This window comes from Ziziphus jujuba, chromosome 6, assembly GCF_031755915.1.
Source record: "Ziziphus jujuba cultivar Dongzao chromosome 6, ASM3175591v1".
NCBI lineage: Eukaryota > Viridiplantae > Streptophyta > Magnoliopsida > Rosales > Rhamnaceae > Ziziphus > Ziziphus jujuba.
Genome location: NC_083384.1, coordinates 8,093,192 through 8,108,227, shown reverse-complemented (window position 1 = coordinate 8,108,227; position 15,036 = coordinate 8,093,192). Strand labels below are relative to the sequence as shown.

General features: G+C 32.1%; 1 protein-coding gene and 1 long non-coding RNA gene across 2 annotated transcripts; both read right to left on the bottom strand.

Annotated features, from left to right (window-relative positions):
- Positions 1 to 318: 318 nt before the first annotated feature.
- Positions 319 to 1,734, bottom strand: LOC132804278 (uncharacterized). The gene is made up of 2 exons (XR_009639413.1): positions 1,035 to 1,734; positions 319 to 771 (listed from the first exon to the last, which is right to left on the bottom strand). It is a non-coding gene; the product is annotated as an uncharacterized LOC132804278 (long non-coding RNA).
- A 903-nt stretch (positions 1,735 to 2,637) lies between these two features.
- Positions 2,638 to 7,506, bottom strand: LOC107411870 (uncharacterized). The gene is made up of 6 exons (XM_060818567.1): positions 6,521 to 7,506; positions 5,401 to 5,437; positions 4,304 to 4,540; positions 4,027 to 4,074; positions 3,002 to 3,327; positions 2,638 to 2,931 (listed from the first exon to the last, which is right to left on the bottom strand). Exons 1-6 carry the CDS (start codon positions 6,850 to 6,852, stop codon positions 2,736 to 2,738), a joined length of 1,176 nt encoding a protein of 391 aa, XP_060674550.1. The 5' UTR covers positions 6,853 to 7,506; the 3' UTR covers positions 2,638 to 2,735.
- Between the last annotated feature and the right edge of the window lie 7,530 nt (positions 7,507 to 15,036).

The following is a 15,036-nucleotide window of genomic DNA, read 5'->3' as shown; positions in this document are numbered from 1 at the left end:
GTTTTATTTTATATAACAGTAAGAATGATGTCTTTTTATGTTTGCTCAAATATTGGCAATTAGCATTCATAAAAACCTTTAAAATGCACCAATCAAAGGCCCTAAAATCAAGGTTGAAGAAAATAGACACAAGTTAGAATTGCAGAAAATGTAATTGGTGCTTTTATTTGGATTAAATTTTGCCCTGTCATTTTCTTTAGAATGCTCATGGCCCTCATTTAATATTTTCAAAAGAATCTAAAAAATCAACAATTGAAAAATGCTACACTCTTCCTGAAGGTCCAATATCAAAAAAGTCTACGAGCATAAAGAACTATGTACCAATTTAACTCCAAGCATCTTATTAACAAATTCCTTATATAAACATGGGCTTCCATAAACATGGTTCTTTTTGTTTACCAAATCAATCATTTAAAGGGTATCTTAGTGATTAACAAGCTTAGGTTACAAGGAGAGAAGAAATAATAGGACTTGCTCTCTGAATACATTTTAGTCAATAAGAGATTGGAACAAAATAACATTGAAAGGTAAAAAAGAAAACGAAAAGAACGAATGAATCTTGCTGCTTATAAGAAAAGTAACATAATAATGATATGCTTCTGTGTTGACCACATACAAGAACGGAAGGACAGCAAGCATCTACAATCATACAATTGTCCTCCTTCCCTGTTGAACTGACCAGGCTTAAGCAGGATAATATAGCAAGGATTACCTTGGTCATTCATTTCTTTCCTCTTTTCATATTCTCTTTCACCTCAAACAATTTGTCTTCTGTCGAACAAAACTTGGTTGTTTCATGTAATTGAATGCGAGGTCCAGACAAAAACAGAAACCAAAAACATGGGAATGGAAGTTGCATTAGTTATAGAACAAAGAAACTCATATGCATAAGTATATATGATAATGAGAGCCATGAGCTTTCTAGACTGAAAATACATTTTTAACCAGAAGCTTTTTAGCCATTTCCAATTAGAATTCAATCAGATCATGTATTTTTAAAAAAGAAAATTCAAGAAGGGAAAGATTTAGAGTACCTGAAGAAGCATGGATGGAACAGCAAAGGGTCCAGAAATGACATGGCTTCTAGTTTTCCTTCCATTTAATGAAGCAATTGAAGGACTGTTAGCCGTTGTTATGTCCCAAAAGCTTCGTTTCTTAGCTGTTGGGACTGGTGACCGAAAACGGTGACTTGGGCTCTTCAACTCCCCTGTGCTTGGCTCCTTTGACCTCAAACTGGCCTTTGTGACTACCTTCTTTGCCCCCTCCCTTTGTAGTCCTTCCACTGGTTTTTCATTCTTCCTCGAAAACTTGCGAATGAGGTCATCCTTTTTCTTTAGTTGTGAAGTGTGATCTTTTTTTGATTTTCTCAATTTTTGCTTCTAATGCCTTCACTGTCCGGCAAAGCTCTTTAACTGCTTCATCAGCCCCTTTTTTCTTAGACTCTGGAGTGAAACAATTTCCACCTAAGAAAGAGGATCTGGATTTGTGTTTCTCATTTGGTTGGGCAGAAGATGGAGGAGTCAATAGAGAGGTAACTGAAGAAAGGGTTGGGGAGGCATGTACTGCAAAGGACTGTGCTTGAAGAGTCAATAGGTTCTGTTGTTGATGTGCCAGTTGTACACGCAAGTCACGATTCAAGTTACAGTGATCTGATCGAGCTTTTCGAAAGGCCACGGGGAAAGAAACCCTAGCTGTTGAAAGGGAAAGCTTCGAAAGGGAAAGTAAGAAGCAACCAAAAACCACAAAACAAAACAAAAGAAAAACATGCTTTTTGATAGAGAAGAAAAACAAAAATAAACAAAATCTTCATTAAGGGTATCTTCGTCCAAATAAGTAAAAAGTTGGCTATATTTTAAAAAAAAAAAATTTTTTTGCTATTTTTCGAGTGTGCTTTTATACGGTGGTTATTTTTGACAAAAACCCTATCAGCTTATGTAGGTGTGTCTTAGGCCTACTTCAACTTATCAGCTTATGCTTCAACTTATCAGCTTATATGGTGTGTCCTAGGTCTTGTTTCGATAATTTTTGTTTACACTTCTTCATGTGTTTTAGACCTTGTTTTCTTCGGCTTTAAACTCTTTTGAAAACCTAAAGCTTTTCAAACACTTTCAGAAGCTCAGAAGTCGCATTTCACAAACCATGTCAAGCAAAGCTTTGCTTTTATGATCATATATAAAATTATATATAGGAGTCATATATATATATTATATATATTTGGCGACTTTTGTGTATTTCGTGTTCAATTATTACTTTCTTGCATTTTTACATTTAATTGGTTTCATAATCATGTCTATTTCATATTTATATTAATGTTAAATAGGGTAAGGCTAGAGATTAGTTCCCTACCCCCCTCTTCAATAATTTTCAAGCTGAAATAATAGGGGTGTAAACTTTAAAAGATGGCAACTTTTGTGAAAAAAGGGATTTTTGCACCCCAAAAGAGAGGCTTTCTGATTTCACAAAAGAACAAATTTAAAACATGTTTTGGACACGGTGATTTGAGTAAATCTCTTTTCTTCTAAAGCAAAATGGATTAATAAACATAATGTAGGCTTTTTAGAATACAAACAGCCAACAATTTTGACCCTCAAAAAGTCTAATCCTCAGCCATCTACCATTTCATGTAGAGAGAAACTATTTCTTAAGAGGGAAATGTGTAAAACTTGACAAGGAAAAGAATTTTAAAAAAGTATGAAATAGAATATTCAATTATATAATTGAAACTATTGAAACAACTACTTCCTCTTGTTTCCAACACTACTGCACAAGGAGATTAGAAGAATGTTAGCCAAGTTCCAGCGATCTATACATGCATTTTCATCAGCATTAACCAGCCTGCTTTCCATTGATCCCGCTGTTATGTGCTCCTGTGCAACAACAAGGCCAACGGAAACAATTTGTGCAGCAACAGGATCCTGAACATTTTGGGCACTTTGGTCTCCAACATTTAACACAGCTAGGTCTCCAACATCCGGGGCATTTTAGCCGCCAAGAGCAACACTTTACACATTTCAGACTCGGACATTCAGGGCATTTGGGGCATTTGGGTCGACAGAATTTGATTCTACAACACCTGCTTGAGGTACCAGTGGATGTAGAATCGGACCTCTTTTGCAAACGAAGATTCTGCCAAATCTTTTTGAGACGGATCTCCGTGGTTATGTTCTCCATTTCTTGGACAAATCTGCAAAGATGGCGGATGTAATCAGGGTAAAGCTCCAAGTTGCAGTGCCCACCACCTTTAATCCACAAAGGCTCGTATGGATCCTTTGCCATTTTCCACAGTCCATTTCCATGTAACCAATTCACAACATCATCTTCTGTACCCTGTGAAATATTTTTTTCCAACCCCATCTCAACTTTGTGCAATAAGAGGCATTCAAATGACTATAGAACTTAAATACAGCAATTTGGTAGTTAAACGTACAGCAACATAGCAGCACTTTAGAAGTTCTTCAAAACAAGATCTATCATGTAAGATTTCTACCTAGGAACCTATGGTGCTTACAAGTTTGATTGTTCATTCCCCAATTTAGGCCTCGTAATGATGTAATTGAAATTAAACCCAACTGTTTTCTCTAGGAAAACCATGAATTGACATTGACCATAACTATAATGTGCTTCCACAACTAAATTAGTGAGCTTTCTCTATTCGGCATACAAAAATTGGCACAACAGATATAGAATCCAATGAAAGATTTAAGCAAGCTTAAAGGTAGTGATTTTAACAAAACTAGAACACAAAGGGAGTTGATATGATACTGTGGGCCTAAAAGAGTTCTTTCCACTAGGTAGTGGAATGCTCTGCACAAAATACTAACAAGTCAATACAATTAAAGTCATCCAAGTGGAATAGGAGTAGAACATGTAGTAAGTCCTAATAAGCATCACGATGCAGGAAAAAAGTTTATCTTATTTTAACAATGCTATCTTAGTTAGACTATAATTTCAGCAAAACATGAAAGTCAAAGCATATTGCAGGGAAAAGCAAAGTTTGACAGTGTTTCTATGTCAAGAAGTACTTACATGTATCACTAGCACGGGGCACTTTACTTTCTTGATTTTATTGATGTTCTGCAGATATAATTAACAGTTACTAGCTTGAAATTGCAGGACATTGCACAGAATTTTACATAATGCTCAAATCTCACTTTCAGATATTTGAATCATCGTAACAGAATCCACCATTTTGTTATCAGTATACAACGATACTGACAATTCCTAAGGTAGACTGTTCCAAAGAATCAATCTGATGTTAAATATATCTAATAGATGCTAGACCAGCCAAGTTCAATCATTTTACCTTGTAAATGTCAAAGCAGAATGTGAATTTCACATGGCAGAGGACACGGAGGCCAGAAAGAATTGCACTATGAAGAACTACACCTCTCAGCCTTGGCAACTTAGCTGCTAAGTGCAGTGTCGGCCCACTTCCAACTGACTGCCCATATAATATTAAATTTTCCTGGCTTATACCATACTCGGTCTCAAGGCATTCATATACAGCCTCTATGTCGGCATATGTATTGGACTCACTAGGCTGGATTTCAACAAACAAAAGTGAATTAAAAAATTCTAGCAATCAGAACACAAGGCTGTAAGCTGCTCTAGATAATATATGATATGAGAAGCCAAAACCAGAAAGGTAGACCAACAAGTAACATATTTAGAGCGATACATAGAATGTAAGGAATGAAAACCAATTTTTTTTTTTTAAAAAATAAAAAAAGAAAAAAGAAAAAACAAGACAAGAGTAACAAGAAAATCAACGCATCAATCTCATATGATCCTTCAAAATAATGGACATCAAACAACCAGATACCATTCTCCTAATTCCTAAATAATGAGTGTTGATCAACTGTACAAAGGCCAAAGCTAGATTCTTCCCCATTGTCATGACAATGCTGAATCCAACATGAGGTATCCAGTTGTCAATTAATTGTTCCAAAAGCCATTGCTCACAAATAAATTCCATAAGTACTGTCTATTACTAATTAAGAAAACATCTAGGATTAAAAGCCTATGCCTCCTGATCATGCTGCTGATACTTTCTTTTCTCAACATACATTGCCTCTGATCCTGACAACCCAAACCTGAATTTCCAGTCTGTTGCACATTCCTAGAACTAGTTTCTTAACTAACTCTAGGAAGTCTCAACTGTTTTTCTTCTTTTATTTTTTAAAGTCCCAACTAAATCCCAAATTGGAATTTGGGGTCAACCACTTAAACTTCAATTTAGAATTCTCTTAAGAGTTATGGTGCCACATCAGATTTTAAATATTAAGAAATGCTTGCTAAAATACTATTCAAATGATTACCAAAAAAAAAAAAAAAATACTAGTGAAACATCAGAATCCGAATAAATTTTATATGGTACAGCAGAAACAGATTGTAGCTTACTTTGCCGGTGGAGGCTCCATATCCAGAATAGTCATATCTACATCATAAAATTCAGAAGGAATCTGATCAAAACAAACCCAATCAAGGAATTTCCCAACCAGAAAAAAAAAAGAAAAAAAGAGAAAAAAAAACACCCAAAAGCTTAAGTTCCATCTGATAGCATTAAAATTAACAGTTTGGACACCAACCAAGATTTGAAAGGAAAAGACTGCATTTTTAAAAGTTGGTGAACTCAAATCCAGAAAACCCATTTGTACATATCCGAGATATAAGTAAAAGAGTCCCAGAGTCTGCAGAAATCATGAACTCATGGGCATAGAGGTTGAAAACGAAAAAGATGACGACCATTCAAATATGCCCAAAAAGAACAAGTTAAATCGGAAATAAAAACCAACAAGTCATTTTGGAACAGTATAATTTGTTTGAAGAGAGAAATCTGAAAGAGTCCGCAAAAAAAGGCACAAAAGTCCAAGAAGAAACAATAAAGCTGAATCTGCGTTCAAATACAGAAAATGAAAATCAACCACTTTATAGAAGGTGAAAAAGAGTTAAAAATGGACAAAAGGGTAGGTTGAAAAAGACCGGTAAGAACTAACAACGAGGGGACTAGTAAATTCCAACCTTCTTCACTTTCACCTTTCTTTTTTTTTCTTTTTTTTTGGGGATTTCTTTCAAAGGAAAAATGATAATAGAAAACCCATATACATCCACCAAATATGAACCATATACCTCAATTACAGATCTAACCCAATAAAATAAAAACCCCAACAAGCACAATTTATAGAAAAATAAAGTGAATGAAACTAATCCAATCTTAAAACACCATATGGTGAAAAAATAAAATAAAATAATTCCACATCCCACATCCCATAGATTCCAATACAAACTTAAAAGGAAATTACAAAGAAGCTCAAAAGCAATTAGAACCCCACAAAAAAGAAAAGCAGAACAAACAATATTAAACAATGTGAGAGCTTTTGTAAATCCCATAAGATTAGGTAGAGAACCACGGATTAGAGAGTTAACCCAGCAACCAAAAACCCACAATAAAAAAGCGATTTTTACCATTATTATACCAAAAAATGACAAAAATTAAAAATTAAAAAGAAAAATCACTAACCCCATGAGATTGACTCTGAGATTGACCTTAAGCTGCACAAAGAGGTCATAAAGCTGGCCAAGGTCCGCAGCATTGCCATGAGAGTAAAGCAAAGTAAGACGAGCATATGGGTTCCTCAGGTAAAAGGCAACAATCTTATTACCACGCTTGGTGTCTATTAGCAAAACGTCCAAGGAACTATCATCGGGATGTGGAATCGGCATCGACATGTTCGAAGAAGACGACGAAACCACCGTGAGCTTACCATCCTCTCGCTTCTTGATCTCGTATGTAGCCGGAGATGGAGGAAAGAAAGCAAATTTAGCAGCCAGATGAGAGAACATGCAACCCATTCACACCCCCAAGAGATTTAAACACAACCCAACTCATTGAAAGGAAAACAAACTTGAATGCATGTGAAAAAAAAGCAGAGAAAAAAACAGAGCAAAACACAGAACGAGATTTCTGGGTTTGGTGCAGAAGAAGAAGAAGAAACAAGAAGGAAATTAGCAAGCTTTTGAAGGTCTCAAAGTCCGTGAGTTTTGTTGTGGGTCTATGGAGACCATTGGGAATCAAAGAACTCTTTTTTTTTTTTTTTTTTTTTGACAGAGACTTTTGGGTTTGTGACGATGAAGAAAGAGAAAGCAGAGGAGGTGCAAATATGGTGAAGTACGTGATATAAGGGTGGTAGAGGGTAAGTTTTCTAGGGTCTGAGCTTTTGTTTGTCTAGCTAGATTTGTGTAAAAGATTAGGTCAGTTTTAATGGAGGAGATGATTTTGCAGAGTTCCCAGAGCAAGAAAGAGAGAGAGAGAGAGAGAGAGTGTGTGTGTGTGTGCAGGCTCTGTGAAATAGTGTGTACTGTGGTAAGGGTGGCAACAAAAAGAGAGAGTGAGAAGCTATAGTTTTTTTAGTTGAAAAAACAGAGTTTTTAATATTTTGGTACAAATAAAAAACTGTTTGAGTTTAATTTAAGAGCATGACTTCATTGCTTGTCAGGGCAACAGACCAGTTTCAATATTGAAATATTTTTCTTTTTTTTGAGGTAAATAATAATGAATAAAATAATCTCTCTCTCTCTCTCTCTCTCTCTCTCCAAGTCTCATTCATTAGTACATGACATTTTTATTTCTTCTATCCAATTTTGAAGGGAGTTTTCAGACCTGCAAACTCTCTCTGTATTTTTACCATATAAACTCGCTGCCTTTTGCTGACAACTGTGTATTCTGCTTCAATATCAATGGCCACCTAGCTTGCTGGTTTTCTTTTTTTCCTTTTTTTAATTTCTAAATTAATGTTAATTATAATTAATTTTTCGTGGTTTCTAAGATGCCATAATCAATTTCTTTGGTTTATGGCTTCCCATGATTAATATTTATTTGGTTAAGGACACAATGATGCTTTGTGAACAATTCTTCATAATAAAGAAACAATTAAATGTTTTTATTATTACTTTAATAGTGTTTTACAAGAAATTTCATTTGTCTAGGACAGAAAATAGTCAAACTTTGTATGAAAAGAGAGTGAGATGTCTGTGTTTTTAAAAAAAAAAAAATCAAAAAGGAAGAAGAAAACAATTTATAATCAAAATTTTAACTTCTTTTTATCAGATCATGATGGGCAAGGGGGGATGTTCTCTCTCTTTTCATCAAAAACAAAAAAAAAATTATTTTTAGTTTTTATTTAGATCCTAAATATATTTTTTTTATTTTAAAAAAATTAAATTTTTTTGGATAATATTTAATTTATAAAATGAATGACAAGCCTTTTTTTTTTTTTTGGGAGATACAGGCCAGTTTATATAAAATACAATGTTCTACCCACTACGAATAGCATAATACTCTTTTCTTTTTTCTTTTCTTTTTTTCATTTTTTATTTTGTATGGTAATTTTTTTTTAAAAAAAAATTCGAGTATTCGTCCAAAGTTATCCGTTTATGGCAAAGGTTTATAATAAATACGTTAAAAAAAAAAAAAACAAATGAGGGTTAGACAGAGCCTTCTCGTGTATAAGCTCATAATTTCCATTCATCAAATATATATATATATATATATACATATATATATAAATAAAAGTATAAAGGAAGCTCCTACTATTATCATTGAGAACCACACCATGCTTCACTGAAGGTGAAGAATGTTTTTTTATTGATAGGAATTTCCCTTCTTTTTTTTTTTTTTTCCTAAAAATAACAAATGGCATTCCCAACTTATACATGAGAGACCCACTTCCCTAACTTGAAGCTTAATTATTTTCAATATGAGGTTTTAAAGCTCAAATGCATGTTTTTAAAAAAAAAAAAGTTTCTTTTTTCCAATATGAACATTGGGTTTTCGAAGAAATATATACTCTAAAATGCAACAAGGATAAGATATGCCTGCCAATTATGAAAAGAAGTCTATGACATGTAAGATGATAGGGAATCATGTTTTTGCATGAATTAGCAGAAGATATGCACATATATATATATATATATATATATATATATATATATATATGTATATACATGTGAGGTTGGGTAGGAAAATTGGTAGGCAGAATAGCTAAGGGCCAAGTGGATTAATGGAGTGGGGTTAATTAAGAAGTTTAGGTTAGGCTAAACTTAGAAACTTTGGAAAAGGTGCTTTAATGTGTGTTTTGTAACTTTCTACACCATTAGGCTAGCTACTTACTCTAACAAGTTAACATTTCCACAAATAATAATTTAAAGTTGTAATATTATCTGTCGAAACCTATAATTATAAGATGTTAATGTGGGGTTAGTTGAAGATTTCTTCTGCTATTGGGAACTAAATAAATTGAATAAATAATGATAGTTGTTCCATCAATGCAATTCATATCATTAATTGCAAGCATATTATAAACATTAAAAAGTTCAAAACCAAACAGAAACCACCTAATTTTTGACCTATTTTGTTCACAACTTCTATTGTAAGTCATAAAGCACTTCAAAGTTGTCCACTTCATAAGTGGCTTCCCTTTGTTTGGACTTGTAGTACTCTTTATTATTATTATAATTATTTCATTAAAGAAATCTACATGTATATGATTCATCTATAAAATGAACTAAGCAAACAATTCCCTAATTAATCATAACAATTTTCCAATAAGTCCGAGTTGGAATTTTCACACTTTAAAAGAATCAAAAGAGGTTAAATTTGGTCAAAAAATGTGGCAAGAATGTAATAGTCCTCTCCTTTTTTTGTTCTTTATTGTGTATTATTATTTATTTATTTTTTTAATGAAATCAAAAAGCTCTAATTGCTTATTATTGGTGAATACCAAAGAATCAACGTTGCATTGATTTGATATCATTCTTTCACTTTGGTGACATAAAAATCAATGAAGCATGCCCCATCTTTCACAAAATACAAAAACCCCACCAGGGAACCATCATCACCTTATCTCATGTTCTCATCCATCCGTCCATCCAACCCAATCAAAGTAGGCTCCACATAAGAAAATGTGCCAAAATCACAACAATTCTGGACCCACCCCAATTCCACCTGGTGATTGTCCTGTTTTATCAAAATCCCACGACATGCATAGCTGACAAGCAAGCAAAAGGAAAAATTTCAAGTACTCCCGCAGTACTGAATGCTTTAAACTCCTTCCATATATTTAATGCCATGTGGCTGCTTTAATTCGTGTCATATGATTACATGGCATTTGGAAAAATTGTTACCCTCTCCGTTTTCTCCGTTCTCTGTGATGGTAACCATGAGTTCTCCTTCTCCTTTCCCACAATGTCTCTCTCTCTCTCTCTCTAACTATTGTTAATATATTTTCTATAATTTTTTTTCCCAACAAAAAAAATATTTTCCATATTTTTTAACAGAAAAAGATTTTACAGTAAACATCAAAACCTCCATGATCAAAAAAAAGAAAAAAATTCAAAACTTCCCAAAAAGGAGGAAAAAAAAAAAATCAAACCCAGAAAGGAGATGCGAATAGCAGATTTTCTCTCACCTTCGGATCTAAAGGAACAATATCTTCTTCTTTTTTTATTTTTTTATTTTTTTTTATTCATGACTTTCCAGTCCTTCCCCAAGCTTTTTTCTCTTCTGTCTGCAAGATTTGCTTGCATTTTTCTTTAATCTTTGAATCAAATCTCAGATCTCTTTTTAAGACCAATCTCTCAGACAAGTAAACCCAGAGGATACCACCACGACACCTCCCATCCCAACCAAAGAGGAACATATATATTCTTCAAACCCAGATAAAAATCGCCCATCTTAAATTTAAAAAAACTAAAATTAAAAATTGGAAACCTTGGAGACCCATTTGAAACTAAATTTGGAAGGTTATAAATATAAAAAATAGTTATTTTAATACAAAAGGAGTAACATTAATTATGTTATTAGAGGCTCTTTTTGAAAAAGACTGCAAAATAGTCAGGTTTAATTGTTGTTAAGTATGTTTTTTTTTTTTAAAAAAAAAAAAAAAGTATTGCAAAGTGCCAAATCCGGCCAGTGAAGACCAAGTTTGTAAGATATGAAAGCCCAAAAATACTTGTTATAGAGAAGCCAAGAAAGTAGGAAAGAGAAGAAGTGAATGGAAGATGGCAGAAGAGAGAGGACGGAGGGGAGGAAGACTGACTGGAGAAAGACATTTGGAGATGGAAAGCTAAAACGACGTGAAGAAACGGAGCAAGTTTTCTGCCTTTGCAAAGCTTTCTGACGTGGAAACTGGACAGATGACGTAAATATAAAAGGAGTTTTGAGCCCTCCCTAATCAAAAGGGGTCCCTTTGCCTCCATGAAAGGGCAATGGAAGGGTGGCGCGTGGTTCTCACTTGATAAAAGTCACATCGAAGCTCCAATTTGATCGGTGATGGTTTTGAATTGTACTATTATTAGGGTCTAATGTGTGGATTTTGATTTGTAAATTGACTTTGGGAAAGGCGTAATATGAAGATTAGGGATATCCTTGTCCCGAAAAGCCTTATTTCCCTTCTGATTTTTTGTACATGCGAAGGCTAGGTTTGGTGTCCCTACATCTCACACCCTCTATGCTTGCCACTGATGGCTATGGGATGATGCTTACCCCTCCATTTCTCTCTTATCTACTGTTTGGGGCCAAGTTTTCAATCCACAAAAATGAAATTTGGTATTTATGCTCTGTGGCTTAATAATAGAAATATAGAAAGCAAAATCATAATTTGATATATGAAGAACCCATTACAAAAAATTTTGTTTTAGTTATCCAATATAACATCAAGTGAAGGTTGTCTTTATTATTATTATTTACAATGTATTTATATGTGTTTCAGCTTTGAAGGGATGTGGCTTGGCCCCCCTGGCGGATTTGATTGTAGGGATTAATAATGCTTTGAACTTTAATCTATAATTGATTGACAAATCTAAACGGGACAAATAATGTTAGTTGGAATTAGCCTTGAGAATATCTCACCCTTCTTTTTACTTGCCACTCAAATTTCAACTTACAATATAAAATTTTCTCTTTTTATTTTTTGTATTTCTGTGAATATTTGTGAACCTTGTTGATCAATATAAAGGCACATAAAACCAACCAAAATCTTATCAGCCATTAACCAAAAACAGCCTGCATTTTTTCATTTTCCTTTGATTTTTGTTTTTTCCCTTCTTTTGGGAATGGGAGGGTGTGGACCACCATAGCAAGGCACCCACTTCCAACAGTATAAATATTTCTCTTTAATTCCTTAAAACCAAAATACAAATAACTCCAATTAATTAGTTTTATTTATTTATACTTTGGTTTCCTAATTTTTTTTAATGACATTCAAAATCTATGAATTTAAGCAGAATTCAACTAGCATTTTTTGTTTTTTTCTTTAGCAACAAATTTTAATTTTTCAATTTAACAGTAATATTCAGGAATTAAATGTTACAATTTTAATCCATATAGAAAAATTAAAAAAAAAATTTCCCAAAATAAGAAAACCCTATTTTATATAAAATATAAACTTTTTATGGTACATTTGTTTTGCTAAGAAGTATATCTTTAGTTTACTTGAGAGTTGAGAATGTGAGATGATTCCAAAACATCATGCATGAAGCATTATTCAAATAACTTTACTTTTCAACTTATTTATATAATATATGTATGTATACACATATAAACACACAAAACCATGGCCTTTTTTGACATGGAACCTTATCAGCCCTACATGGGGGCTAGAGTTTGCCTTTATTAAACCTTTCATAGTTTATTAATATCAAAGACTGTCTCTTGCATGCTTGACTTGCTCTCCTTGTACTCCATGAAAAAAACAAACACATATAAAACTGTTCCAAAATCTCTTTTTATTTTTTTATTTTTAAAATACCATTTTTAAATATTGGAAAGATGCAGTGGGGAAAGTGCTTGTGATCTTCCCCCTACATAAGAAACAAACATAAGAAAGAAGACAGAGACAAAGTTGCAGAGCCATTGGAGACTTCAAAGTGGGGCTTTGAGTGTTAGATCTCCAACAGCAATGTTTACTCACGTGAGATGCACGTCGAAGGTATATTTATTTCATGGACATTGTTAACTTGTTACATATCTGTACCTACTTATTTAGCTTATACAGACAATGTGATGGAGGTTGAAGCCACGTTACAGACATATAAACCTTTTAAAAAATAATAAAACTCTCTCCTTGAATTATTTAGGGGTGTCTACATTTATTTAGCAAAATTATTCGCTTATATATATATATATATATATATATATTATCATGGTCTCTTTACAGGGATAATTTAGTGGTAATGACCATATTTTTTTATTTGTAAGATTTTTAGTTCGATTAATTTAAATGATACAAAAGAATATATATATATATATATATATATATATATTTATATATTAACAAAGTAACATCTTAATTAGTGATTTTAAATCTAAAAATTTAATGTAAGTAAATGACACACATACATAGTGCTAGATATAGACTACTCTACTGGCTAAGTAGATAGCTTTTTAAAAGAAGATAATATTTCATTTACACCATTTTAGTTTTGTCCTAATTATAACTAAATCTATACTTTTAAAAAATCATTATTTATCTTCTATATATTAGTTTTTACTGATACTTTTTTTTAAATAAAAAAATACATATATAATCTAAGGTTATGATCAGTATATAGAATGGTTATGCCAAATAAATTATGAATACTTATTTATAAAAATTAAAAAATTAAAAAAGAATAGATGTTTCGATTATAAATTTTTTTATTTCATTCCAAAAACATCAAATTTAGTAAAAATTAATTAAATGTGTATTTTTAGTTTGAATATTCAATCTCAAATTTGATAAATTTCAAATATGATAACAATATTTACTCTTCAAATGAATCAATAGTAATTCTAGTTTTTTTGAAATGAATACATATTTTTTAAAATGAGAGAATAAATATTTTTTTTAAAAAAATAAATATTTTTAAAATTTAAGATATACCAAATATAGAAATAATTTGTCTTATAAAATAGTTATTTTACTTCTTAAACGTGCACTAAAATGTGACAGTAAAACAAGAACAAATGGGCTAAGAGGTGTTGTTCTTTTATGGACTTTTTTGAGCCCAAAAGCTAAACCCATTTTAAACATAATGATTGTAAATCTATTAAGCGTGCAGGTAATTAATCAGTTTGCATTTTTTTTTTTTTATTATTCCAGAGGAAAAAAGAAATATAAAGACTGAATAAGAAAAAGACAAGGGGAGATTAACAATATGTTGTTTTCAATTTTGGGTGAAAAACATATTCTATTGAACGTTTATTATAAATATGAATACTTTATGCCAGAATAAATTCTTGTTCAATCAATTTAAAAAAAAATTGAATAAAGCACTAATAATTGGTCTAACAATACGTTCTTAAATTTTGAGATTGTGGATTCAAGTTATAACATCGAAAGTTAATGTACTTTTAAAATAGGACCAGAGATTTTTGCTCAGTTTTTTTCTACTTTCTTCTTTCTTTGATAGGGTAGAGCCCTATTCATCCATAAAATTCCCAAATAAGGATGGATGGGACATTGAATGAAAATTTTCCACCAAGAATTATGAAAGTGACTTGCCATATGTTATTTTTTATTATTACCTTTTTTTTTTTTTCACTTATAATTAACCAACTTTACTTGTCACTCCCATCAACCAAAAAAAAAAAAAAAAAAAAAAAACTCAATTGTCACAATTTTTTCCTTTTTGGTATCTAAAATTTCCAAATTTACTTATTCCATAGAGAACCACACAGCCTTTAATCAATTAATTATAATGGTGAATTTGGATGAGGATTTAAAAGTCAAGTGACCTTCTTATGGAAATTCCTCCATAGAAAGAATTACTAGTAAATTTCCAAATCCTCACAAATATCTTTGGCCAAAAAAAAAAAAAAAAGATAAAAAGAAAAAATCTTTAAATATATCTAATACTCTGCTTCAAATTACATCAATTATGAATATAAAGAAAACAAGGCTGCCTTTAATAAATTACGATGCAATGGTAAATTTGGAAGAGGATTTAAAACTGACCTTCTTTTTATGGAAATTACATAGAAAAAACATTTAAAAATGT

What these genes read in the sequence shown, in the direction of transcription:
- LOC107411870 (XM_060818567.1), bottom strand. Translation starts at nt 6,852, where the DNA reads ATGGGTTGCATGTTCTCTCATCTGGCTGCTAAATTTGCTTTCTTTCCT. An exon ending in CTCAGAGTCAATCTCATGGG is followed by an intron (nt 5,438 to 6,520) that starts GTTAGTGATTTT and finishes TTTATGATGTAG; the next exon opens with ATATGACTATTCTGGATATG. An exon ending in TCTGCTTTGACATTTACAAG is followed by an intron (nt 4,075 to 4,303) that starts GTAAAATGATTG and finishes TTATATCTGCAG; the next exon opens with AACATCAATAAAATCAAGAA.